At 43.2% G+C, this 26,122-nt stretch overlaps 2 protein-coding genes across 10 annotated transcripts in view; both read left to right on the top strand.

Annotated features, from left to right (window-relative positions):
* The window catches only part of NAV1 (neuron navigator 1), a 343,043-nt gene extending 337,571 nt beyond the window's left edge, over positions 1–5,472 (top strand). For all 7 annotated transcript variants that reach the window (XM_072648221.1, XM_072648220.1, XM_072648219.1 and 4 more), the window contains 4 exons: positions 137–333; positions 849–967; positions 2,076–2,273; positions 4,558–5,472. In XM_072648221.1, the coding sequence (XP_072504322.1) occupies positions 137–333; positions 849–967; positions 2,076–2,273; positions 4,558–4,653 (610 nt within the window). In that variant the 3' untranslated portion in view covers positions 4,654–5,472. The remainder of the gene's footprint in view (positions 1–136; positions 334–848; positions 968–2,075; positions 2,274–4,557) is intronic.
* Positions 5,473–18,896: 13,424 nt separating this feature from the next.
* Positions 18,897–26,122, top strand: part of IPO9 (importin 9) — a 34,859-nt gene continuing 27,633 nt past the window's right edge. Inside the window, exon 1 of one of the 3 annotated variants that reach the window (XM_072648214.1) lies at positions 18,897–19,191. In XM_072648214.1, the coding sequence (XP_072504315.1) occupies positions 18,897–19,191 (295 nt within the window). Of the gene's footprint in view, positions 19,192–23,802; positions 23,887–26,122 lie in introns of those variants that run through there. The other 2 variants (XM_072648215.1, XM_072648216.1) reach the window with 2 other exon arrangements.

The raw sequence follows: 26,122 nt of genomic DNA, 5'->3' as shown, positions 1-26,122 counted from the left end.
AACTCTCCCATTAGTATCTGAGAAGAGACCAAGTAGGCTTTAATGGGTAGTGATCAGGGGGAGAAAATGGATGGATGGGTCCTAGCCATGACCCTCCAGTGCCATCTTCATCTGTTCTCCCCTTTCCTGGTGGTAGGATGCTGACATTTTCCAACAACGTGGAGCCAGCCAATGGCTTCCTGGTGCGTTACCTGAGAAGGAAGCTCGTAGAATCAGACAGCGATATCAATGCTAACAAGGAAGAGCTTCTTCGAGTGCTGGACTGGGTACCCAAGCTGTGGTATCATCTCCATACTTTCCTGGAGAAACACAGCACTTCAGACTTCCTCATAGGTATTGGGAATCATATGCCCTCTTGGGGTGGGTAGGGCAGCTCTCTTTTTTTTACCTCCCTTCTATAAAGGAGCCTTTCCTTTCTTCCTGGAATCTCCAGATTTAATCAGGTCATCATGGCCTAGTGGCCAGGTTAAGGACCAGTCTGCTATTTAACCAATATTCATTAAACGTCTAGACATCTGGCCATGATCAAGTCATTTCTACCATCTCAATGAGTCCCCATCCTTCAGTTTTCCCATCTATAGAATGGAAGAGGGGTGAAAAGGGAAGAAGGAGGTATGGGAACCTAAGGTATTTTAAGGTATGTTAAACCTCAAAAATGCAAAGTACTGGTCATCATGACATCTAGTAGATAATTCCCTTTACTTACTCCTGCCCCAGTTCTGTTTTCATTAATCATTTGGAGACCAAGCCTTCCTAGATCTGACATGGCGGGCAGTAAATTAATAAAAGGGTGCCAACAAATAGAGTCCTTGGCCACCCTCACCACAATCTAACTCCTTTTCCCTTAGGCCCATGCTTTTTCTTGTCCTGTCCAATTGGCATTGAAGACTTCCGCACCTGGTTCATTGACCTATGGAACAACTCCATCATTCCTTACCTTCAGGAAGGAGCCAAAGATGGGATCAAGGTGAGACCCCTCCTACTCTCACCCACTGGTTCCACTCCTACTACAAGATCAGACCTCTCCAGCTGGATCGATGAGCAAATTCCTGCAATGTCAGAGCGTGAAACTTAAGTTTCCTGTGAAATCGTAGATGAAGGGGAATGATGAAGCCAGATGGCTCAACTGCTCCCCCTACTGCTTTTGTCTGACAATTCAATTTAATTCAATTTAACAAGTATTTGTCATCTACTAGAGAGCATTGTACTAGGTGCTGAGACAGAAATTTTAAGCAAGTGCTTACCAAGGTCACCTATTCTAGCCTACCTGAGTCTGAGCTGGACCTAAAGTACTCTCTGGGAGTGAAAAAAAATTTTTAAAACAGAGGGTCAGAAGTCAGGTGACCTGAAAGACCCAGTAGATCTGGGTTTCAGTCCTGGTTTAGCCATTAATTTGCCATGATTCAATGGTCAAGTCTCTTAGCCTCTCTGGGCCAATTTCTTCATCTGCAAAATGGAAATAACAATTCCTGTCCTATCTCACTGAATTGTTTCCAAGATGAAATGACATAAATGGAAGCATTTCGGAGGGATTAAATTAAGGTCTAACCAAAAGCTTGGTGTTGGATAACTATAACACTGGATGAGCCAGTTAGCAAGACAAACCTGTTGCTAAGCTTCAGTGTCATCCTCTGTAAAATGAGGGGATTGAATTTAAACTCTCTAAGGTCCTTTCCAGCTCTAATAGCCAGCATTTCAGGAATCTATAAATAGTACACATTATTAGTCAAATGGGATACATTAACATAATTTATTTTGAGGCAGCTATCTTTCAATGATGTGGCAAGTTTCCATCATCATCACCATAATTTCGATTTATTTAATTATTTATTTGTTTATTTTATTATTTCTTTAGAAAGCTCATTGCTTCTTTTCTACTTCCCAAAGCAGAAGCAAAAAGAGCCTATGGAGTAGGAAGTGACTGGGGAGGGACAGGGGGAGGGAGGTACAGAGTAGGAAGGTCTCAGGGCTCAGATTCTGAAAGAGTTCAGGTTCTTATGGGAACCAGCAAGAGATTTTGAAGCCACAAATCTGTGTGAACAATAGTTTTGATGATCTCACCTCTTTCCCTCCAGGTCCATGGACAGAAAGCAGCTTGGGAAGATCCAGTAGAGTGGGTCCGAGACACCTTACCTTGGCCCTCAGCCCAACAGGACCAATCAAAGCTGTATCATCTGCCTCCGCCTAGTGTGGGCCCTCACAGCACAGCCTCACCCCCGGAGGAGAGAACTGTCAAGGACAGTACCCCAAGTTCTCTAGATTCAGACCCTCTGGTGAGTAAAGGCCACACTAATGGGAGAATGAGAGGAAGAGATATCCATACACATGCTGATGGCAGAATGGTAATGTCAGAACCCACAGGGAAGACAAGCTTTGAATGTTTCTTGGAAAGATAGAGTTTTTAAAGCCTCTGACAAAGCCAAGTGGGTCCTAGGATTAGAGAAGTGTGAAGTATTTAATTCTCTTTGCTACTCAGATACATCCCCTAAAAATTTGAGTCTTGAAGGTTGCTTCAGCTAGGTGTATCTCCTAGAACTATAACTGAAGGTTGAACAGCAGATGGGAGTTCGTTTGCCCTAGCAGAAACAAAGGAATGTCCATCCCCTTTGGGAGAGCGTTTCAATTCAATAGGCATTTTAAGTGCCTAAGTCTATGCCAGTCACCCCATCACCAAGGAAAGAGACAGCCAAGGCTCCCTTCCTCATCCATTTTGTTATCTGATTCATTTTTCTATTTGGAGATTCATCCTGTATTAAGCCTAAATCCTTCCTAATGATCTTCAATATGTTAGCTTTTATTCCAAGTCCAGTTAAAAACAAATTTGTTAAAGAACACTTGTGTGATCATCTTTACTAATCTTGGAGGTAGTTTCTAAGTAGGTAAGTTACTAAAAGTAACAGGATGACTCTTGGCCATCCTCAACTACAGTGAAGGGGGCAGTTATTATCAAAATGTGTAGAAATGAAGTTGGACCAGTGGTTAGCACAGTACTGAGAGAAATGATTATTAATAACCAATGATTTGGGGAGATCCAAAGGTCCCCCCCTTTCCTAAAGGCCTGATTTCAAAAGTTCAGTCTCTTGAAGGACATCACTGATCATGAGATTGGACCCCATCTAAGTGGGGAAGCCATTGTACTCTACTCTAGTTTAGGTGGGGCTCAGTTCTTTGAACAGATTGCCCAAGATTGGGGGTAACTTAGAAGTAAATGACATGATCAAAGTTCATTTGAATAGCTTCAACCCCTCACTGTAATATTCATTCTTTCATTGTTAACCCATCACGATTGATTGCCACCCTCAGGAACCCCCTTCTTCCAATGGGCATATAAACGTGAGCCTGCCATCATAATTGTCTTTGATCTAAGAGAGAAACAGCCAAATGACCATCCTTTCATGAGTAAACATGCTGGCATTATTAATGAAATGATAAAATTACCCAGAAATTATGTCTCTGGAGTTTTTTAAATGTCACAGCACTGTTCATAGTAGGCACTTAAGGATAGTTGCTTGACTTGATTCAAGAATTGGTTAGCAATCTTTATAGGATTCTCTGAGTGAAGGCACCTTAAAAGGATATTCTTCAGTTTTGGAAATAGAACATATGTGATGGGATAGGGAAGGAGGGGGAAACAGTCACTCACATTCTACATTGTATTCTAGTGATTTGTGTACATGTCATATTTCCTTTAAGAGAAGATAGATGAAGGCAGGACAGTATAGGTGGAAAATCACTGCACCTTAAACTCAGGAGACCTAAGTTCAGAGGCATCAAGGTGGCACAGTGCATACAGAGTGAGGGACTTGGGATAAGGAAGATCTGAGTTCAAATCTTGCCTCAGACACTTACTAGCTGTGTGACCCTGGGCAAGTCATTTAACCTCAGTTTCCTCATCTGTAAAATGAGGGTAATAGTAATAGCAGCTACCTCCAAGGGCAGTTGTGAGGATAAAATGAGATAATACAAATAAAGTATTTGGCAAGCCTTAAAGCCTACGTAAATGTTAGCTGTTACTGTTATTTTCCTGGCTCCAGTATTCATCAGCTAAGTGACCCTGGCCAAGTCATTGAACCTCTTTAAGTTGATTTCTTCGTTTGTAAAACAGAAATAATAATAATAATACCCAGGTTGCCTACTTCAAAAGATTTTTGGCAAGAAAGCCCATTATAAACCTTACATTACTGTAGAAATGTAAGTTATCCTTAAGTCCTTGAGGGCAGGGGACCAAAATTTACTTATTTTTCTATACCCCACAAAGGCCTAACTTAGTGACTTGAACATGATAAGCAATCAGTAAACACGTAAATATTACATATGCAAATATCATGTATTTACATATGTAAATGAAATGGAAGGAAGAAAAGCAGCTGGTAAGGAAGCTGTTGGGATGCCCCTTGTCTTCTAAATCATCTCTAATGCTGCCATGTCTTAGATATGTTGGAAAACCTCTGCACTGGGTTCAAGACCAGGGTTCTCTACCTTCTTCCCTGCCCCACCCAGGTCCAGACTGTGAAAGCTTGCCACCTTTTAACTGCCCATTGTTGCCCCCCCCTTCAGATGGCCATGCTGCTGAAACTCCAGGAAGCTGCCAACTATATTGAGTCTCCAGACCGAGAAACTATCCTGGACCCCAACCTCCAGGCCTCCCTTTGAGGACCTATCCACCGCTGTTGCCCCAGAGAGCAGTGAGCCGGCCTCAGCTCTGCTAGCTCTTCCTCCTCTTCTTTCAGAAGACGCAACTACAGCCCGGAAAAGGGAACTGGAGGGGGTTGGTGGGAGGGGAGGGGCAGGCTTTCTGGTGCTGCACCTTGGAGGACTTCCAAGGATTGGTGGGGTGGGGGGAGGGGAGCTTGTTCCTCTGGATCAAAGACTGGCCTCCTCTCAAGACTTTGGGGAGAGGGGGATTCTGGGAGGTTTTTTCCCCTTGGTTTTCTGTCTCTACTACAAACTCTTAGGTTTTATGGGCAGGTGACAAGGCATCAGGAGAAACCTGCAGCAGTTCCCAGCCAGTTATGGACAGTTGTATGGGAGATGGCCCTATGAGGTGAAGCTCTGGGGCATGGGGAGCAGGAGCTCCCCAGATTCTCTCCCAGCCTCTTCCCAACCCTACTGCCATGGCCAACAGCTCTCCCCCAGAGACCTGGATGGAGCCTAGAAAAAAGAAGCATGTGGTTTAAATTTTTTTTTTTTAATAAAGGTTTTAATTCTGTTGATAGAGGGTTAAAAATCAAATGGAAAAGATGAAGCTGGAGAGGGGAAACGGTTGTCAAGGTAGAGAGAGAGCTGTCCACTCCCAACCCCTTGGTGACCTACAGGACATCCTCAAGATGACTATCAAAATGTGCCCCACCAAGACACAGATACAACACCCCTGCATCAGGCCAGCCCTCGAAGAAGGATTGTTAGCTCTGTCTTTGTACCTTCTAATTTAATATGCATGAGGACAGCCAATAAACCCTGCCTTTTATTTTGTTTTTCTCCCACTTATCTATTTATTTTTCCTCCTCCCCCAAGACCAAGAGCTGCTTGGGGTTCTTTCCAAGCTTCAGTGTGGATTTTAGAAGGAGGGCTTTCTTCTGGAGGATCGGATGCTGTTCCGTTGGTACCAGCTAAACTTTCCTACCATACTATCCTGCTCTGGTCTCCTCACAGCTTATGGGGAAGCCTGGAGTGGTAGAGAAGGACCAAGTCGGAGAACAAACTGAGGGACCTGGAGAACCCTGTTCCTTCTCTCAAGAAAGCACAAGCTCTAGATGAAGCTTCAGTTCTAGCCCTAGAGTGCAATGAGAAGAGTCAAACTCATCAAGCTGGATATTCAGCTCTGCTCTTCACCATGGACTGGACTAAAGAAAACCTGGCCCAAAGAACTGGAAGAACAATGGTCCTCAGGTGCCTGGTCAAGGCCAAATCTCCCAGGTGTCTCTCGCTTGACATCAGACAATGAATTGTTCATCAGTAGAGACACAGCATCCAATCAATGCAGAAAATTCACAGGGGGAGGGGAGGGGTGGAGAGAAAGAACATCTGTCACCTAAGGAGATCTTTCTCCCCTGCTGAAGATGCCCCCATTCTTTGCTGCTCCAGAGGCTCTGACAGGTTGAGGAACCAGTTTGTACCTCTTCACTACCTGGGCTAAGAAAATCACTTTATTTGCATCCTAGAGAGTTAGCAAGAAAAGGTGCTTCCAATTGGATATATAGTATATTGGGGTCAGAAGACCTATGACCAAAGCCTGAAGGACTGTGGGATCTTGGGAAACTCTCTCTAGCATAGGCAAATTCACTTCCTATCATCTTGAAAAGCCTCCAGGAGCACCAGTGCCCAATCTCCAGCTTCCTAGCATAACCAGAGTTTCTGGGCTTTGCACATTTATCCATTCAACAAATATTTTGCTCTCACATCACTGCTAAACAATGGGCCTAGGTCTGGTCTTGGTGTTTACCCTTCAGGCTCCTACGGAGTAAAAGAGTTCAGGTGAGTCAGGAGGGATCCTAACTTGGGCCTCTCTCTCCTGCTGCCTGTCCTCCTATGAAAGCTAATGGTGTTCCAACTAGTCATCAGGCTTCTGCACTCAACCCAAATGTTTCACTGCTCTAACAAGGGGCTCCTCTGCCCTGCCCCACCCCATATTCACAGTCACACCTATCAGCCCCCAGGGCCTCCAGTCCTGAGACCCCTCATTGCTATTGCTACTGCTTATTTCCTGATTCATGAAGACACCAGACCAACACAGCTGTAACTTATGCAATTCTGTAATGGGGAGAGGCTCTTTGTCCAAGGATGGTGCTGAAATCACTGCCTTAAAGACCTCTGCTGTGCAGAGAGGGGGATGCCCTTGAGCTGGTTGTCCTGACTTAGAAGGAAAGGGGATATGAGATGGGCCTACTTCTGGCTGGCTGGTCACTTCTGAGTGCTACCTGGAGCCCAGCATCAGCCAAGGCCTAGCTAACTAATGTTGCCTAATGCTGGTGGAAGGAACACTTAGCCCCTTCTCTTCCGGTGCTGCCTAGCCAATGCCTTCTGACCTGGATTGTTACTGGCCAATTGAGAGAAAGAAGAAATGAGAAGCTTCCCTTTTTTTTCCTGATTCCAACTGCCTGACATCCCCCAAGGGAATTCCAGTCTCCCGGGTAATGATGGATACAGCCCTGGATTTCTTTTGACTCCCTAGCAGATAGGGTCATGAAGGTCTCTCTTGCTATGACTTTCCATCTCTGTTCCATTCCTGGGATCTGTGCCCCACCTCTGCTCTCAGTCTCCTGCTGCATTCAGCCCAGGTCTCCCACTGTCCCACCTAAGGGAGAGTGTTTCCCCTACAAGAGGAGAGATCTGATATCCTCAGAATTCTCTCAGGAGCCTGGGACCCTGTTTACAGTTGCACATCTGGGCCCCTCACTGGGAGGGATCAATCATCTTGCAGAGAAAACTCAGACGTGGTGGCAGCTGCAAAAGGTTGAGCCTCCTCATGGTGCTATAACCCCCTGGGATGCTCACCCCAGACTCTGCTGAGACAGAGAGAAATTGATGTCTCCCTCACTGCCCAAGAGTACATGATAGGAGCAGACCCACAACATCCCTTCTAGCTATGTCCCTACTCCGCTGCTCAGGCCATAGGGATCCTATCTTCAGGAGAGGAAAACAGGGTCCCAAAGGTAAACTCTGTTCCTCAGGCACCTTCAGAAGATGCCAGACTGTCTTATGAAGGTTACTGCTCTTTCTCTCCCTTTTTTCTGGAAGTCTTGAGTTGGGTATGAAATTACCTATATGATTTCTTAGCACCTTCTTTGGGGGAGAACCACAGTCCTGGGAGAGGTAACATCTCCTCTGCTGTGGTTGCAGATGACCAACAAGTGATGTGATCCAGCTGTCTTTCTTTGGCCTGGGCTCTCAAACTACAAAAGACTTATAGGTTAGTAGGGGCAAGTATGGGATGTATCTGTTTGCTGCTTTCCTGTATTCTGAGACCTCATCATGGAGACTTTTCAAAGAAACCACAAATTGTGCAGCTCTAAGGTGCTCATTTCTCTGTCCTTGTATAAATGTGTGTGCATGTATCTTTGTCATGTACATCCACCATCATGGAGCCACACATGGAATTAGAGGCTGGCAAGGAAAAGGAAGCTGCTGTCTGTAGGTGACCACTACAGTGAAATTTCTAGTAATGTTCAGTGCCACAGTTCACTCTTAAATTGTCAGAATTCCCACAACCCAAGCTAGTATCCTCAGGGACACTGAAAGCATTTTCTTATGACTTCTCCCCTTTTGGTTAATGAGTTTCCAAAGATTGTGACCTCCTTTCACCTCCAGAAGAATGTTGGTGTTTTCTCAGTGGCCTAAGGGGTAAATTTCATTTTCTACAGGTTCTTCAGGACACCAGTCTCCAAAAACTCTTTCCACAGCAGCTCCATCCATTTCTACCATGAGATTTTGCTCACCTTATAGGAAGGTAGTAGAACTCAGTTCTGGAACTAAGGAGGCTAGAATATTGAATCCTGAGGAACATAGGCAGTACCTAGCATGGCAGAGGCTTTCTCAACTTCCTTGTCCCCATTACACATTTAACATGGAGTATCATGAGAGACTTGAGTAGGATTTTGCAAGTTATTTCACAAGTCCTCATTCTTCTCCTCTCCACCTAGTTCTGGGCATCCTCAATCCCATCTAGGCTGAATAGTAAAAGAGACTAAGCATACCTGTTGATGCTTACTTTCTGAGGATCTTGAGTTGTTAGAAACAGGTACCTGGTCAGAAAAGTCAGATATAGTACACAGGCATTATAGCTAGGGTTCTAGCTAGCAAATTCTGTCTTGAAGCAACATAAGGCTTGTAACAAGCCTTAGGTAGGTAATTAAGTGGTAGGAAATGAGAAGGCAGAGGTCCCAGAATAATCATTCAGAAGTGGGTCAGCCATGGATATCCCTGGATCCACAGTCAAGAGAAGCACATTAAACCAATTAAGCGAAAGACTGCCAAATGAATTCTCCCTGTAAGGGCATGTCCCCTGTCCTTTGCAGAAAGCGTTCCCACTAAGTGCCAGGCCTTCCAAGTATTTTCCAAGCATGTCTGTGGCTCCCAGGAAAGAAGGACACAACTATAAAATTTGTTCAATCACCAGTCTGGGGGAAAATGGAAAAAAATGCACAAGTGTGAGGTGGCTTTCAGTGATTGGGGAAGCCACAAAAGAGTTTGCCTTTGAGCCTGGGGAGACAGATCCTAGCTTCCCTGTTTTCTACATATGGGTTCTTAGTTTTTTCTTGAGGAGTTTGCCTATAACCCTCTGCTATCTTGGATGAGTTTTTCTTCCCAATGTGCCATGAAGAATGTTCCCAAGGCTCTCCATGGGATTGGGAGAGGTCCATGGATGCAGGATTCAACTCTTTAGTATTTTAAAGGGAACTGTGAGTATTATACAGATCCTACATTGAGAGATTTAAGGACCTGCAGTGAGAAGGTTCAGGATTCTGGTTCTGAAGCCACACTTAACCCATGTGGTTCTTTCCCCATATTCTTTTTTTAAGAGGCCACAAAGCAAGAGAGTATTTGTCCCTGATGAACATGAGTGATCCAGACAGGAATGACAATAGCCCTGACACTGAATCGCTGAAATGGGTCTTAGGTCAGAATCACCCCTTGACTCTTGCCCGGCCCTCTCTGCTGTACCTACTCAGAGCCTTTTTCTGGTCTTACTGCTATAGACTAGCAAACCCCACAGGGCTAACATTTCTATGACACAGTCATCTCCCCTGTTCGCTTGTACCTTTTTCCTTTGCAGGTTTCAGAGAGTGGATGGGAGGAAGGATTTGGCCAGAACCTCATCACCCAGAACAGTTGGTTGACCTAATGGGTCCCCTTCTCCCCATGTCAGCCTTCTTTAAAAGGCATTCAGAGCAGCCTAGGGGAATAGAGTCGGGATCCCTCCATCTTTTATCCTCCTCATTCCAGAAGCAGGATGTGAAGCTAGGTAGCCAAGAGGATGGCTCAGATATTTTGATAGAATTTATTGGTTGCTTTTTGTTTTGTTTTGAAATCTGAAAAAGAGCTTCTTATCCCAGATTTTTAGCATTTTTAGCTAGTGGGATCATGAGGGAAAGTAGGAGCAAAGAACTTGAGTTGAGCTTCAAATTAGAAGATTTTTTCCCAAATGGAGAGCTTCTGGCTACAAGACAGAGATAGTCTTAGTGCTTCTATTAGGCACTCACCTGTGTTTTGAGCACTGGTGCTATAAGAGTCTGGAAAAACAAAACTTTGAAGCTCCAAGAATTGTGAACTTGGCAAATTGCACTAAAAACACCTTTATCCTCCCCAGAAGGCACGTGACATGCGCTTGGGCCATCTCCCTTCCTTGGGAGCTTTCTACTTCGCTGCCACCTCTCTGAGGCTAGGGGAGGGAGGGATTGGATGAGAGTTCCCAGAATCCCCAGCCAGTCTCTTGGGCTACTGCTGCGCAGTAGCCCCTCATTTCCCAATGTTAGCTTTTTTCTAGAAGAAAATAAAAACTTTTTTTAATAAATCCACCCCCCACTAGACCCTGTCCTGTTTTCGACGGCACTGATTATGTGATGGAATCTGTTTCCCAAATGCATGGTATTCCTCAAGCATAGGGCAAGTGGGATGGGCCAGGGAGCTTTTGTAACATTTTTTTTTTTAATTTATTGGGAACAAAAGCCCGATCAACAGGTCCCCAGATCTGTTTGTCTCTCTGTGTGTGTTTTCTCTCTCATTTGCGCTCCCTTTATTCCTTTCCTTCAACTTTCCTTTTTATATCTGATGTAGAGAAAGCAACATTGAACCTGGAAAGCAAACTGATGTATATAGTTGCGGTAACAATCATGAAAAGAGCTGGGCTGTCCCCATAGCAACCTGTTTTTAGAAAGAAATTGATTAAAAATCAAATCCATGCCAGAGTCAGCTGGAGAGGCCATCACCACCAGAACCTCACCTGGCTGCCCTCCCTCTACCCCAGGCATGTCTCCTCCCAGCTAGATTCATCTGTCTGATACCATTTGAGTTTCAATAAAGTTATCTCCTGTATTGTCCAATGGGTGTCTATCTCTCTCTTATCTCTCTAATCTCTCTCTCTATTCAACTTTCAAACTATTTCTTAGGTCATCAGGAAAGAATTCAAAGATGTCATTTAGCTTGATCTATTATTGTTTCCTAAGGTGAACTGAGCTGCCCAAAAATACCTGGACCAAATGGATAATTCTTATTGTCCTTGTAAGATGATCACCTGCCCTTCTGTGTTTGGGGATGAGAACATGGAATCCACTGTGATCCCTCCTTTGAAACTTAGAGCATCTGGGCTGAGAATCTGATAGTGTCCACCTCCCTCAAGAAGACTCACAAGCTTGGGCAGCTAGGCGGTTCAGTGGATAGACTGCTGGCCCTGGTGTCAAGAGGACCTGATTTCAAATCTGGCTTCAGACACTTAATAGCTGTGTGACCTTGAGCAAGTCACTTAACCCTGATTGCCTTAAAAAAACAACAACAAATCCACAAGTGTCTGGCTTTCCTTTCCTTTTCTCCTCTAAAATAGATACACTGATGTGTAAAAGCAAGGACCTGTCCTAACCGAGTTCACTTCCCCATGAACAGTCATGGAAGGGAAATATCCATTCCCCTAAATACTCTGTTAGACAAAAGGGTCTTCTCCCTTCTACTATAAAGTTGCCATAGCAACACTACCCATTCATGCTTAGCAGGTTGGAGGGAAACAGTAACAGGAATTCTAGGTCATTGAAACAGGGAGTTAAGGGATTATTCTTTTGAAAGAGAACTCAGAGGGGACCCAGCCCCCCATGCCACACAATTCAGCGCTCACATTTCTAAAAGATGGCCTCGGAACTGCCAGCAGGCTTCACTTGCCTGTTGGGTAAGAAAATGAAAGCTCTTCACCTAGCCAAGGCATTTAGCTTCATTAATCAGTTTCTGAGAAACTCTTCCTCTTCCCTCCCATTCCCCCCAACACTTTATTGCCACCAGATCACATTCCTCCAACACTTCTCATCTTTTGCCTCCCTTCCCTGCATTTTAACTCTGTTCACACATCTCTTCTGCCATGGGCCTCTTTGTGAGTCTCTGCTTGTTCTTGTCCCAAGCCCACAGACCTCCAAATCAAACCTCTCTTGACCTACTGTGTTTAAAGAGGCAATCTGCCTCAATAAATTTTCTCCTATACTCCCAGTTTGGTGGATTTTCATCTCAAACTGATCCAGAACATACTCAGGGTGAGGAGATCGGATCTCTCCCTAGATATAGACAGTGCTGGACCTTGGGGCCAAGAATTCCTACTTTCCACTCAGCTGCTATGACAGCAACCCAATTAGGCAATATTACTATTGTAAATCTCCCAAGACCAGAGAAGGGAGTAATTAGAAAAATCCATCAACAATCTTGGATCACTAATGTTTAAAGATTTATTTGCCCAACAAGAAGTTTTATCCATCCTGGCATATCCACAGACCCCAAGATATATGTGCTCATTTTTTGATATTTGTATACACAGAATCACTAGTAGCAAGCTCCTACAAGGGAGTTAAACCCTAACAGCCTAATGGAAAAGCAAAGGAATGGAATACTTTCTACTCAGCAGCTTCTATTATGTGTTCAATGGAATCAAAAGGCGAAGGGACCTAAGAAGCTAGCTCAGGAATCACTCCTGAACAGGAATCCCCTGTATAGTGCATCTAGCAAATGGTCATTCAACCTTTGTTTGAAGACACCCAGGGAAGGGCAACCCATTTCCTCCCAAGGATACCCACTCCACTTTGGGACAGGTCTAATTTTTCCAGAAGCCTAAATTTGCTTCTTTGCAACTTTACCTTGCTACATTATTTACTGCTCTCTGGAACAGGAATAGAAGGAAACTAATCCCTCTTCTATCGGGTAACTTTGCAAATACTTAAAAATAGTTACTATGTCCTCTCTGAGGCTTCTCTACATAACATCTTCAGTTCCTTTGAACATTGTGCATGCGCATGTTGGGGCCTTTCACCATCCTGGTTGCCTTCTTTGAGACACTCCTTCCTAAAACTGGGGTCCAGAACTGAATATAATATTGCAGACATGGTCTGACCAAGTCGAGGTGCAGTGGGGCCACCATCTCCTAGATACTGCCTAAGTTAACATCAACATTTGAGGCTGCATGGTTCAAAGGAAAGAACAAGGGTTTTGGAGTGAGAAGATATGAGGACAAATCTTGGCTTTGCCATATCCCATCTGTGTGACCCTGGGCAAGTCTCAGTTTCTTTTAGTTTCCTCTATATTAGGATGAAGTATTGGACTAACTCAGTGGCATTAAACTCAAATAGATATGGGGCCACTAAGCTGTACATAAGGAGCTTTGCAGGTAACATAAGTGATTTAGAAAACTACATATTAATATTATCTTTGTCCTATTAAATTTTTATTTATTTTATTAAATATTTCTGGGACAGAGCCAAGATGCTGGAATAGAAAGATGCACAGACTTTAGCTCTTCCCCCACAGCCCATAAAATACCTGTAAAAAAATGACTCAACAAATTCTAGAGCAGCAGAAGCCACAGAATAACAGAGTGAAAGAGATTTCCAGCCAAAGGTAACCTGTAAGGGCTACAGGAAAGGTCTATCACACGGGATGCTGAGTGGAGCAGAGCCCAGCCCTGGCACCAGGAGGAACAGGATGGGAACAGGCCTCCAGGGCAAAATCCCCAGCAGGAAGGGTCTCAGATCCCTCAACCCACAAGTGCAAAAGAAAGCTTCAAAGGTCAGTAAGAGGGCATTCCCAACTGGGCGAGAGGGGAGCAGGGTCCCCCCCTGCACTGGCCCCAGGCTGCAGTGGCAGTAGCAGAGGCGGCAGCAGTGGTAGTAGCAGCAGTGGGCGTCCATTTAGGAAGCACTGGGTCTAAAGCCCCTTTGGGAATTGAGCAACTGATCTGAATCTCAGCCCTGAGCACAGTTCTGGGGTGAGGAGGAACACTAGGGCCCTCCTCTTGACAAAGGATTCAGAAGTCAAGTAACTGGCTGGGAAAATGCCAAAAAAGGGAAAAAAATAAGACCATAGAAGGTTACTTTTTTGGTGAACAGGTATTTTCTTCCATCCTTTTGGATGAGGAAGAACAGTGCATACTATCAGAGGAAGTCAAGGCTTCTGCATCCAGTACCTTCAAAATGAATATGCAGTAGGCTCAGGCCATGGAAGAGCTTGAAAAGTGAGTCAGCAGCTTGCTAAAGGAGACCCAAAAACATGCTGAAGAAACTAACACCTTTAAAAGTAGGCTAATTCAATTGGAAAAGAGGTCCAAATAGCCAATGAGGAGAAGGCTTTAAAAAACAGAATTAGCTAAATGGGAAAGGAGGTTCAAAAGCTCATTGAAGAAAATAGTTCTTTAAAAATGAGCGTGGAGCTGAAGGAAGCTATGACTAGATGATAAACCAAGAAATAACAAAACAAAACCAAAAGAATGAAAAAAATAGAAGATAATGTGAAATATCTCATTGGAAAAACAACTGCCCTGGAAAATGGATCCAGGAGAGACAATATAAAAACTATGGGACTACCTGAAAGCCATGATCAAAAAAAAAAAACCTAGACATTATCTTTCATGAAATTATCAAGGAAAACTGCCCTGATATTCTAGAACCAGAGGGCAAAGTAAATATTAAAAGAATTCACTGGTCACCTCCTGAAAGAGACCCAAAAAGAGAAAATCCTAGGAATATTGTGGCCAAATTTCAGAGTTCCTAGGTCAAGGAGAGAATATTGCAAGCAGCTAGGAAGAAACAATTCAAGTATTGTGGAAATACAATCAGGATAACACAGGATCTGGCAGCTTCTACATTAAGGGATCAAAGGGCTTGGAATATGGATATTCCAGAAGTCAAAGGAACTAGGATTGAAGCCAAGAATCACCTACCCAGAAAAACTGAGTATAATACTTCAGGGGAAAAAATGGTCATTCAATGGTATATAAGATTTTCAAGTGTTCTTGATGAAAAGATCAGAACTGAAGAGAAAATTTGACTTTCAAACACAAGAATCAAGAGAAGTATGAAAAGGTAAACAGGAAAGAGAAATCATAAAGGACTTTCTAAAGCTGAACTGTTTACATTCCTACATGGAAAGATAATATTTGTAACTCTTGAGACTTTTCTCAATATTTGCGTGGGTGGAGAGATTACATACACACACACACATATAGACAGAGAGCACAGGTTGAGTTGAATCAGAAAGGATGATATCTATAAAAAATAAAATTAAGGGGTGAGAGAGGAATATATTGGGAGGAGAAAGAGAGAAATGGAATGGGACAAATTATCACTCATAAAAGATAAGAAAAATCTTTTTCAATGGAGGAGAAAAGGGAGGAGGTGAGAGGGGAAAAGTGAAGCGTACTCTCTTCACATATGGCTTAAGGAGGGAATAACATGCTCACTCAATTTGGTATGAAAATCTAGCTTACACTACAGGAAAGTAGGGGAGAAGGGGAGAAGTGGGGTGGGGGGATGATAGAAGGGAGGGCAAATGGGAGAAGGGAGTAATTAGAAGTAAACACTTTTGGGAAGGGACAAGGTCAAATGAGAGAATAGAATAAATGGGGGGCAGGATAGGATGGAGGGAAATATTGTTTGTCTTACACAACATGATTATTATGGAAGTCTTTTGCAAAACAATGCATATATAGCCTGTATTGAATTGCTTGTCTTCTCAGTGGGGATAGGTGGGAAGGGAGGAAGGGAGAGAAGTTGGAATACAAAGTATTAGACATGAATGTTGAGAATTGTTATTGCATATAACTGGGAAATAAGAAATACAGGTAATGGGGTATAGAAATCTATCTTGCCCTCTAAGAAAAGAGAGAAGATGGGGATAAAGGAAGAATGGGGTATGACAGAAGGGAGGACATGTTGAGGGAAGGGGTAATCAAAATGCAAGGTATTATGGGGTGGGGGAGGGGAGAGATGGGGAGAAAAATTGGAACTCAAATTTTGTGGAAATGAATGTCGAAATCTAAAATTAAATAAAACTATAAAAAAAAATATTTCCATTTTCATCTGGAGTAGGCTACCCCAGGAAGTGTTTTGGGCTGCCACATCTCTAGTCTAGAAAACTTCTAAGGTCCTTTCCAACTTATATACTATACATACATATATAATATTATATGACATATGGTTGGTTGGTTGTTGTCCTTTGTTCTCAAAGAGGAACAAAATGACATCATCATGATAAAATGAAATTTCAGCGTGTTTGACTATGGCTGATCAGACCAATACAAGCTCGGAATGCTCTACTACAGGTTGAGCACAGATAGACTGGGTGAATGTTTGGGGTGGATACTCCAAATTTGTGCATCCTACGTTTACTTTGTGCTCATAGAGCAGAGCACCCTTTCTGATGTGGGCATGCCATGCTGAGTGGTCCTGTGCCAGTGTCTCCTACGTTGCACAGTGAAATCCAAAGTTCTTAAGAGAGACCTTGAGAATGTCCTTGTATCGCTTCTTCTGACCACCATGTGATCGCCTGCCCCATGTGAGTTCTCCATAAAATAGTCTTTTTGGCAAGCATACATTTTGCATTTTAACAATGTGACCAGCCCCTAGGAGTTGCACTCTCTGAAGCAGAGTTTGAATGCTTGGCAGTTCAGCTTGAGCAAGGACTTCAGTGTCTGGTACCTTACCCTGCCAGATGATCTTCAGAATCTTCCTAAGACAGTTCAAGTGGAAGTAATTCAGTTTCCTGGCATGGCGCTGATAGACTGTCCATGTTTCACAGACATATAACAATGTCAGCACAACTGCTCTGGAGACCTTCAGTTTGGTAGTCAGTCTAATATGGTTACCACACCATCCATACATGGAACCATTGGTTACAACAAATGGAGAAGTTTTGAATCCTGTGGATAAGTTCACTTACCTTGGTAGTGTATTTTCCAGGGATGTACACATTGACAATGAGGTTGATGCACACATTGCCAGAGCTGGCTCAGTGTTTGGGAGGCTCCAAAGAAAAGTTTGGGAGAGATGACACATAATAATATATACACATAATATATGTAATGCACACATATGTATATTATATATATGTAATATGCTATATTATAGACATGCATTGCATATAATTATATATACATGAACATTTATAATTATATTCTATTAACTCACATTTAGTTCATAGTCCACTAAAAAGTCCAGACCTTTTGTAGATGAACCCCCACCACATGCATACAGAAAGGACCAAGTAGGATTTATGCAAATCTATTTGTGATATGATGATTTATCTTATTTATTTAGAGTTAGCAACCCTCTCTCATTTAGGTGGTACAACGGATAGAGAGCACTGGACTTGGAGATAGAAAGACCCGTTCAAATCCAGCCTCAGATTCACTCTGCTTCAGTTGTCTCATCTGTAAAATGGAGATACCAAAAGCACCGACCTTCCAGAGTAGTTATGAGAGGAAATATCTGTAAAGCTCTCATCATCATCATCATCATCATCATCATCATCATCATCATCCTAAAGAGTCCTGTATAGGGTAGTTTTTGTTTTATTAAGATGTCTTTTAGACAGTCTTTTAGCTCATTATTTTCTAACCTAACCAGGATTTTCAAAACCTGATACCTTGGTGATTTTCACTGATAACTTTCATAAAGATGAACAGATAATTAACAGCCTATTCATTCACATAATTTCAATTCAATGGGATTAAGTTAGAGGCAGTGAAATAGATTTGGAACTAAAGACCTGCGTTCAGATCCTGTTTCTTCTACCCAACTACTGTGTAACTTTTTGGCCAATCATTTAACCTATTTGTAAAATGAGGGAGATGTATTATACAAAATCTGAGATTTATTCCTGTTCTAAATCCTATGATTTGCTCTCATAGTTTTTTTCTTATTCCACTAATATAAAAAAATTCCTTAAAACACTTAAATCTAATAAGCATCTGTTATTGGTTCACCAATGCAACAGCAATTTTAGTTGACTACTACTGTTAATTGAAGCCTAAAATCATTGGGCTTTTGGTCACCCCTTTGGGCTTTCTTGATCAGTCACATCCCAGTTTACAGATTGGGCTAATCCAGGATCATTCAGCTGTAGACTCTTCATCTTTCACATTTGAATTCCTTTGAGAGCTGGGCACACAACTCCAGTCTTTGTCTCTTCAGTGAGGAGAGGAGGAAGCAGATTAGAATAGCAGGGTACCTGACCCCAGCATCCTGCCTTCTCCTTCTGCATCTACAACCATACCATAACCTTCTTTCTTTTGTCTCTCCCAACGCAGTGTTGTACCGCTGAAATTTTGCTCAGCTCAGGCAATCAGATATGTGTGCTAGATTTCACAGAAGCTCATAGCAGAATAAGAATCTATAATAATAATACTAATTATGATGATGATAACTAGCATGTATATCGTTCTTTAAGTTTACTAAATTCTCTCCAAATATTATCTCGTTTGATTTTCACAGCAACCTTCCCCCAAAGTGGTCACTCAGTCACCGCTTCAAAACTAGCTAGCATTTATGTATCACCTTCTGATGATAATAGGAATAAGAGCTAGCATTTTTACACACATAGTAATAATTACTACTGATACTAATAATAAGTTAGCATTTACGTAAGTGCCTCCTTCTATGTGCTGGGCACTGTGTCAAGCGTTGTACAGATGTCTTAGCTGTGGGGTGGAAGAGAGAGATGGACCGCTTGTTATCATTTGGACTGCTCTCTAATTTTTGGAAGGTTTTTTAATTGGTCTATCTGAGCAAGTTCTCTCCCATTACACAGCCTCACCAAAAAGGATCTTTCAAAAAAAAACCTGTCTCCTGGCCACAGGGGGCGCTGTCTGGGGAGGCTTGGGCTCGCAGCCGGACCTCTCTGCGGCCCCGCCCTCACTGCCCCTTTCCCGGCTCATCGCCACGATGCGCATGTGCGACTTCGCGGATTGGCCGCGCGCGGGAGCCGTCGTGCCGGTGGCGGGCCCCGGCGGCGGGAGGAGCGGCCGCGGGGCTGGCTGGCTGGCTGGCTGGCAGGCAGGCAGCGGGCGGGCGGGCGGAAAGATGGCGGCGACGGCGGGCACGGGCTGCGGGCTGCCGGGGCCGGTGGCGCAGGGCTTGAAGGAGGCTCTGGTGGAGACGCTCACGGGGATCCTGTCGCCGGTGCAGGAGGTGCGGGCGGCCGCCGAGGAGCAGATTAAGGTGCTGGAGGTGACGGAGGGTGAGTGAGGCCGGCGGAGCCCGCCCGCCTCGGGAGGGGCCCGGCCCCGGCGCGGCGCGGGGCGTGCGGGACCCCCGGGCGTGCTGCGGAAGTGGGCTGGGGGTCCGCCGGCCGCGGGAGCCGGAGCGCGGGCACGAGCGATGGCGGAGGAAGTGAGTTCAGCTGCCCCCGCCCCGGGTGTGCTCGTGGAGCCGGAGCCCCGATGCCCGGTCCAGCCGGGCAGCCCGTGGCTGCCTCGTGTCTGATGCCAGGAGCCCCTGGTCGGCTCCCTTCCCCCGAGGCCGGAGGGCGCAGCACTGAGCCCTGGTTCCGGGCGAGCCTTGGAGGTTTTCTGTTACTTTCCTCTCGCCTGCCCGTTGTGCCGGCTTCAGGCTGTCTTGCCAGCTTGACAAAGGAGCATTTCGAGCCTGAAACAGTACTCAGGAGAAGGGGGTGGAAATCTCTTGAGTCTTTTTTTTTTAATTAACCTCGAGACTGCGAGGCATAACGTCGACCGAACTCCACAGAGAAACCCACCTATCGTAGCATCTCTTCCAGAAGATCGAGGACAGAGGATTCCCCTGAATTCTTTCCAATGATCCGACCCTAAGAAAAGTCTCCTTCCAGGTTCTTAGCAGCAGTCTCCTGAGAACCACCACGTGTAAATGGGGTAGAAGTTAGGCATTCACATGTGGAATCTTTATAATGGATCCTATGCTAGAATGGTAATCAGGGTAAGTAGCGCCCTTTATAGGTTTCAGCCTGAGTTTTTCTTAGGGACCAAATCTATAGTGGGAGGGCTCCCTGAAACACTTTTTAGTTCGGTATCTATTTGATATCATGACTGGGTAGACTTTATCAATCAAGGAGAAAGAGAAGGCCTTTAAGTTTGTTGCTAGTAGACATAGAAAATGGTAAGTTGTGGTTTTAGCGCTTGAAACTAGTGCTTTAAGCATTAATACCATTGCTTTGTTGTTTGGTTTTGGTTTTTTTGTAGGACATTTCTCTCTGTGGTATTGGAGAAGGTGGTGTGATTTGGATTCTGGCTGCTTAAAAGACGATTAAAATTAACAGTAGAGATAAGAGCCATTCTTACATGAAATGTCATGCCCAAAGGGAGGACTGCAAAATTTGTTGGATTGGAGGTTATGAGTTGTAGCCATATGTAGATTGATCTGGAGGGGGAAAAATGCCTGCTAGTCATAATTCCTGTTTTTACTATCCTGTGTTTGCAAAGCAAGGGAAGTTCATCAATTTTAAGGCCAGGTTCCTATGGATCAGAACAGATCCCTCTATGAACGACATTTCTGTTTGCATTGACCTGTGTATGAGTTTGACAACTTCCCCCATAAATGTGAAACCTTAGCTTACTATGTTAAAATACCCAAAAATTCTATTGTAGCCTGATCTGCCTATCTTTGGCGAAAATACTTTGGTCTTATTTGAACAGAATTGCTGGTAAGCTACCAAGTTCATTTTAAAGCATTAGGCCTCCACTTCCTGTCTTCCTGCTACTTGGAACCAAAACTCAAATGTCTTTAGAACTTCATAATTGATCAATGCTACTGGTGGGTTATAATCCTAAAGTTATTGTCTATGTAACTTGATAGGGATGTGCTATGAAAAAAGAGTTAGTGTTATATGAAGAGATGGTCTTACATGAGGTGACCTATTATTGTTGTGTCTAGTGGCAGTGTAGTAAATGACTTAGATATTCAGATTGCCTGGAAAAGTGGTATAAGTTGCTGGAGCTTTAGGGTAGTGACTTGTATTCTTTTGGGAACAGCTGTTAAAATTGATTCTGTTTGGGGTTTTTTCCAAAGTCCTTTAGAAACTTATCCTTCCAATTCAGAAACAAGAAGGTTAATTTTTCTCTTGTCATTGTTTCTCCTGTACCCTTCCTTGGAAAGAAGACTGTGGTGTTGGAAGGACTGTGCCCTTTCTTAGGAAGGACTGTGCCCTTTCTTAAGACTTATGATCCTGTCTTTCCTTTCCCAACCCCTGGTAACATTGGAGGAAGTTCTGCTTTGCTACGTAGCCCAGACAGATCTCAGAATATTCTCTCTAGACTTGTTTTGTAATTCATTGATCTGCTCAACTTAGGCCAAGACTTTCTTACCTTTGTATCATTGCCCTTTTTTGAGCAAGCAGATAACACCTGACTGCCCAACACTAGAATTTAGCCAAATATTTTAGGGCATGAGTGTGATGAGCATGATTCATAGATCCTCCGTTTCTTTTATCAATCAACTGAAGATCTGAAGTAAGAAACAGTTCTCTCTGATAGTTTCCCTCTGAAGATGCTTAGGAATGCTGTGATTTTTGTCATTATGATACATAAAGCCCTTTGTGTCTGTCTTCTGCCCTGAAAAATTAGAAAACAATCTTCCTTAGAACTTTCGTGATCTTATGGTATAATCTAGAAATTACCCTTGAAGTTCAGTTGCTTTGATGTTTTTCTCCCTCGCCCAAATTTATTAGGTCAAGTGAACACCCAGAACAGATCTCTCTGATTATTTTCAATCCTTTTGCCCCTATTTTCCACTCAGAGCTATCACCCTTGTTCAGGCACTCATCACCTCTTCCTTAGACTATTACAGTAGCCTTCTACTTTGATTCCTGGCTTTCAGTCTCCTCTCACAATCCACCCTCCATATAATGGGCAAAATAATCTTAGCACATAAAGTCTAACTATTGTCACTCACTTTGCTCAAGAACCTTCAGTGGCTCCTTACTGCCTCTAGAATAAAATAGAAACTCCTCCACTTAGCATTTAAAACTGTTCACAAGATGACTTCATCCCATTGTTCTGGACTTGTTCTCCTTCACTTCATCCCTCCCTCCCCTTCAAGTGTTCCTGTCTTTTCTGTACCTTTTAGCACTTCACTAAGGCAATGTGGTATGTTAGATAGGGGCATTGGACTTGGAGGCAGGAAGACTTGAATTCAAATACCAATTCAAAATCTTAGTAGTATGACACTTGAGTCATTTAGCATCTTTGGGCATGTTTACTCATTGATAAAATGAGGCAGTTGAATTCTGAAGTTACTTCTGGCTCTAAATCTATGAACTTATGATCATTCATTCTCCATTTTAGTCATAGTGGCCTGCTTAATGTTTTCCTAACTCAGCACTCCTATTTCCCACCTCCATTCCTTTGCACAGGCTGCCTCCCGTACCCTTTTTTCCCTTCAAGATTTAACTCATGTGCCATTTCCTGTGGGAAGCTTTTCCTGATCCCTTTAGTTATTGATGTTCTCTCCCTCTCCAAATTGTTGTGTAGTTATTTATTTGTGCACATGTTATATCTTCCACTGTGAGCTCCTTGAGGAAGGGGACTGTTTTTCATTCTTTTTGTATTCTTAGCACCTAGTTCGGTGCCATGCTTTGTAGGTTAATTTCAGTGAAAACACTTCTCAGGGAATACTAACTGTTGAAGCCCAAAGCATATTCTTGCCTTTAGCCTGCCACCTAACGTTTCCAGGAAAACTACTGCCCTACAATTAGTTGCCTAATTTTCTAGAGTGGGAAAAGTAGGGCTAGTTCCAGAGTCCTCCAAGCTGAAATGGTTCATGTATGGAAGACAGCTGCTGTGGCCTACATTACCTCAAAACCCACAAAACATTCAGGGAGTTTGCTCCATCAGTCTGGTGTCCTGGGAGGGTTTTGCAGAGCTGGGAGATATACTTCTTTGTTCCTTTATTTCCTTGAGTTTAGGAAGGCCTACCAGATCAGTTTAAGTATTTCACTTAAAGCCTATTTACCAGAAAGAATCAGAGAAGGAAATCCTGCCGGCAGCCTCATTCTCTTCACTTTGACCTAAGAGTTCATTAGGCCCTGTGCTGCATAGTAACTGAACAGATACTTCTGGCACAGGCAGCTTTCCTAAGAGCAACAAAGCTTAATGGCAATTAGGAGTTTCTCAGAAAACACAGAACACTTTCACAACCATGATTGCATTTCTCTTAATGACGTGATAACTGTGGATACTGAGAGTTTGTGAACTCCCAAGGTTTCTTAACTGTACTCTTAAGTCTGAGGTTCTCCACTAGATTCTTCTGCTTTGTTGGCAAGGTTGGGAAGATACCATCTCCATTGTTTTGGGTCTGTGTCAGCTGATTCCTCTTAGATTTTAATTTATTCTTCTCCAATTTTCTCCATCCTTCCTCCAAGGCTAGCATCCCAACAGAAAAAAATAGGAAGCCTTTCTTGTCACAACAGTCATTGATCCTCTAGACCAGAAGACCATAGCCTTCATTGTATAGATTTATCGTCTCTCCCTTATTTCTTTTGGTTATTCCATCGGAAATGTTGTAGCATTTTTCTCATGATCTGTTGGTCATTTCCCTCTTGATTCCCTATCAGTCATTCATCCCTGTGCTTCACAAGGGTAAATTCTCTCTTTCCTCCCCCTGTAATATCTACCACTATAATATTGGGGGCTAGGGAGGGGGTGGAAAGAGCTCTCCCTCCCTTCTCCTGGCTCTTATTTGGTGCCCAAGATATGGAGTACTGATTTCCCCATCCTAGCTGCCTAGAGAGACGATCCTGCCGCTTGAGCATTTGCTTTCTGGTTTTCATGGGCACTTTTCTGGCTCTCTTGCAGTGTAGCGTAAGCATTGTCCTCCTGCGAAGGGAGCCCTCAAGGATCCAGACGCACTCCTGGGCATGTGGCGGGCACTGAGCCGAGCGGAAGGCGGCCGCGCTCGGAGAAAGGCCAGTGGTGGAGTTTTCTTTTTCCTTTCAGCTGTGGTTTTGTGGTGCCCCTGCTTCCTGGCCCCCGTGGGAAAGATGGAGCCACTCGAGAACTCTGCTTAGAACTCCCCCAGCCCTTCTTCCCTTCTCCAAACCCCCATGCGATTTCCCCCACCAGTAGCCTACCAAACCCTGACTGTCGAGGTGCTTCCTAGTCCTGGGAATCTGACAGGCAGACTCTCCAGGCCAATGCATTTCTTAACTTGTCCTCCACCCTGTCCTCTTCCATTCTCTCCTTTGCCCTTTCCCTTCTAAAGAAACATTTTAATGGAATGTGTTTGCCAAGTAGAGGAGAAAGGAGAGAAGTGGGAATGTGGATGACAATACTGGCTAGAGAGAGGTTAAAGAGACAAAGGGTTTGAAAGATGAAAAAGGACAATTTTAAAAGAGGGACCAGAAATGGTATTGAAAGAACTGTAAGTCAGTGCGCTGATGAAGCCTGTACATGGAACTTAGGGTCAGCGTTAAAACCAAAACTAACAGATTGGTGCTAGCCTTGTTTCACCCTGGCAGAATTTACTCAAAATAATTAAGTTCCTTCATAATTTGTTGGAGTCTATATACCCTAAAAGGATAATTCATTGCAACCCAATTGGGAATGTTCTCTTTTAATTCAGTAACTTGATACAGTTCAAACCACGTTGTAATTTCTATTGCCAAAACACCAGACAGCCCTGTATACCAGTTCTGGCTATGGCTCCCTTGCCCAGGGATAAGAGAGACACTGGTGTCCTTCTCCTGCCTTCACGTAGTTCCATTGGGTTGAATACAGTCTAGTACACTGCTTTCTACAGTTAACTTTAGTTGTATCAGTACCTTTAGGAAACACTATCTCAGTCTCTTTTTAGTCAGCACCTGTAAGTTGTATTTTATCTCTTTAACAGGAGTCACCAGTGAGCAGGAACATATATATTGGTCAATTTTAAAATAGCGTGGCAAAGTAGCTTAAAATGTTGGATTTATTCCTGGTTTCATCATGAAGAGAATTTGAAGTTTTTAAACTAATGCTTTAAAGTTCCAGGCCTAAGTTTTGTTGTGCAGAGCTGAGAAGGCACCAAAAAGAGAACTGTAACAATAATGATAGCAAATAGAGAATACTTTGTAATTTCCAAGCATTCTACTTGTGATAACCCTGTGAGGTTATCTGGCTTATTCTTATTGTATTGATAAACCATCTCAAGCACATAGATGTAAAATGCCATGAACACAATAGGTGTTTAATAAGTGTTTGTTGAATTGAATTGGAGTAGGAAAGCCAAGGACTCAAACTCAGGGCATCAGACTTTAAATTCCAGTTTGCTTTTTTAACACACAAGGCCATAATGCTGCAGGAAATACTTGTTCCTTAGAGCCCTGTGTCTGCAAAACTAGCTACTAGGATTCATTCAGTTACTTTAGAAGTTTTGTGGTGGAGTGTTCACTCACTGAAAACTCAGGAAAACCTAAGTTTATATCCTGCCTGACACGTTCCAAGTTGTGTGAACCTGTGCAGGTTACCTGTTATTTTCCTCCTCTATAAAATGGGCATAATTATACCTGTAACACTTTACCTCAGAAGATCGTTGGGAGGATCAAATGATATCATGTATGTAAAATATTTTGCAAATCTTAAGATGGTGTTTCATGTATATATGTATGTATATACATATGTTATGCATTTTTATTATTGAAAACTAAATATATTTTAACAGAGAGGAAAGGGTTTGATATTGAGATGGGAGTTATCCTTGAATCAGCTGTCTGTACAGTCAGCCCATCGTCTTATCAGAATTAAGATCATAATTAGTTTTTTTAAAGAAGAAAGATTAATTAGAAAAAATATGGCATACAAATGAAACAACAATACTGAATTTTTTAAACAAGTAATTGACATTAAAAAATGGGAAATGGACAACAGAAATTAATCGCATCAACCCTGATGATAACAATTTTGTCCATTTTAATGGATGTAAATTAATGGCCACAGTGAGAACAAAAGAGCCCAGACTTACTTACCAGATGGCGTGAGATGACTGCCAAAGGCAACACCAGGTTAGAATATAAGCTCATTGACAAAATCTTATAAGGAGGGGTGATGAGTGATTATGAGCTGTATTATCTCTTAAAATAGGGAGAAAGAGTAGAAGGCAAAATTATTTTAAAGAAAGCCTAGCAAGGTACCCAGCTAAGCAAATTCATCACAGAGCATTCCAGTCTG

The sequence above is a fragment of the Notamacropus eugenii genome, chromosome 2, assembly GCF_028372415.1.
Source record: "Notamacropus eugenii isolate mMacEug1 chromosome 2, mMacEug1.pri_v2, whole genome shotgun sequence".
In the NCBI taxonomy this organism is placed as follows: domain Eukaryota; kingdom Metazoa; phylum Chordata; class Mammalia; order Diprotodontia; family Macropodidae; genus Notamacropus; species Notamacropus eugenii.
Note: the sequence above shows the minus strand (reverse complement) of the source record. Positions and strands in the feature narration are given on the sequence as shown.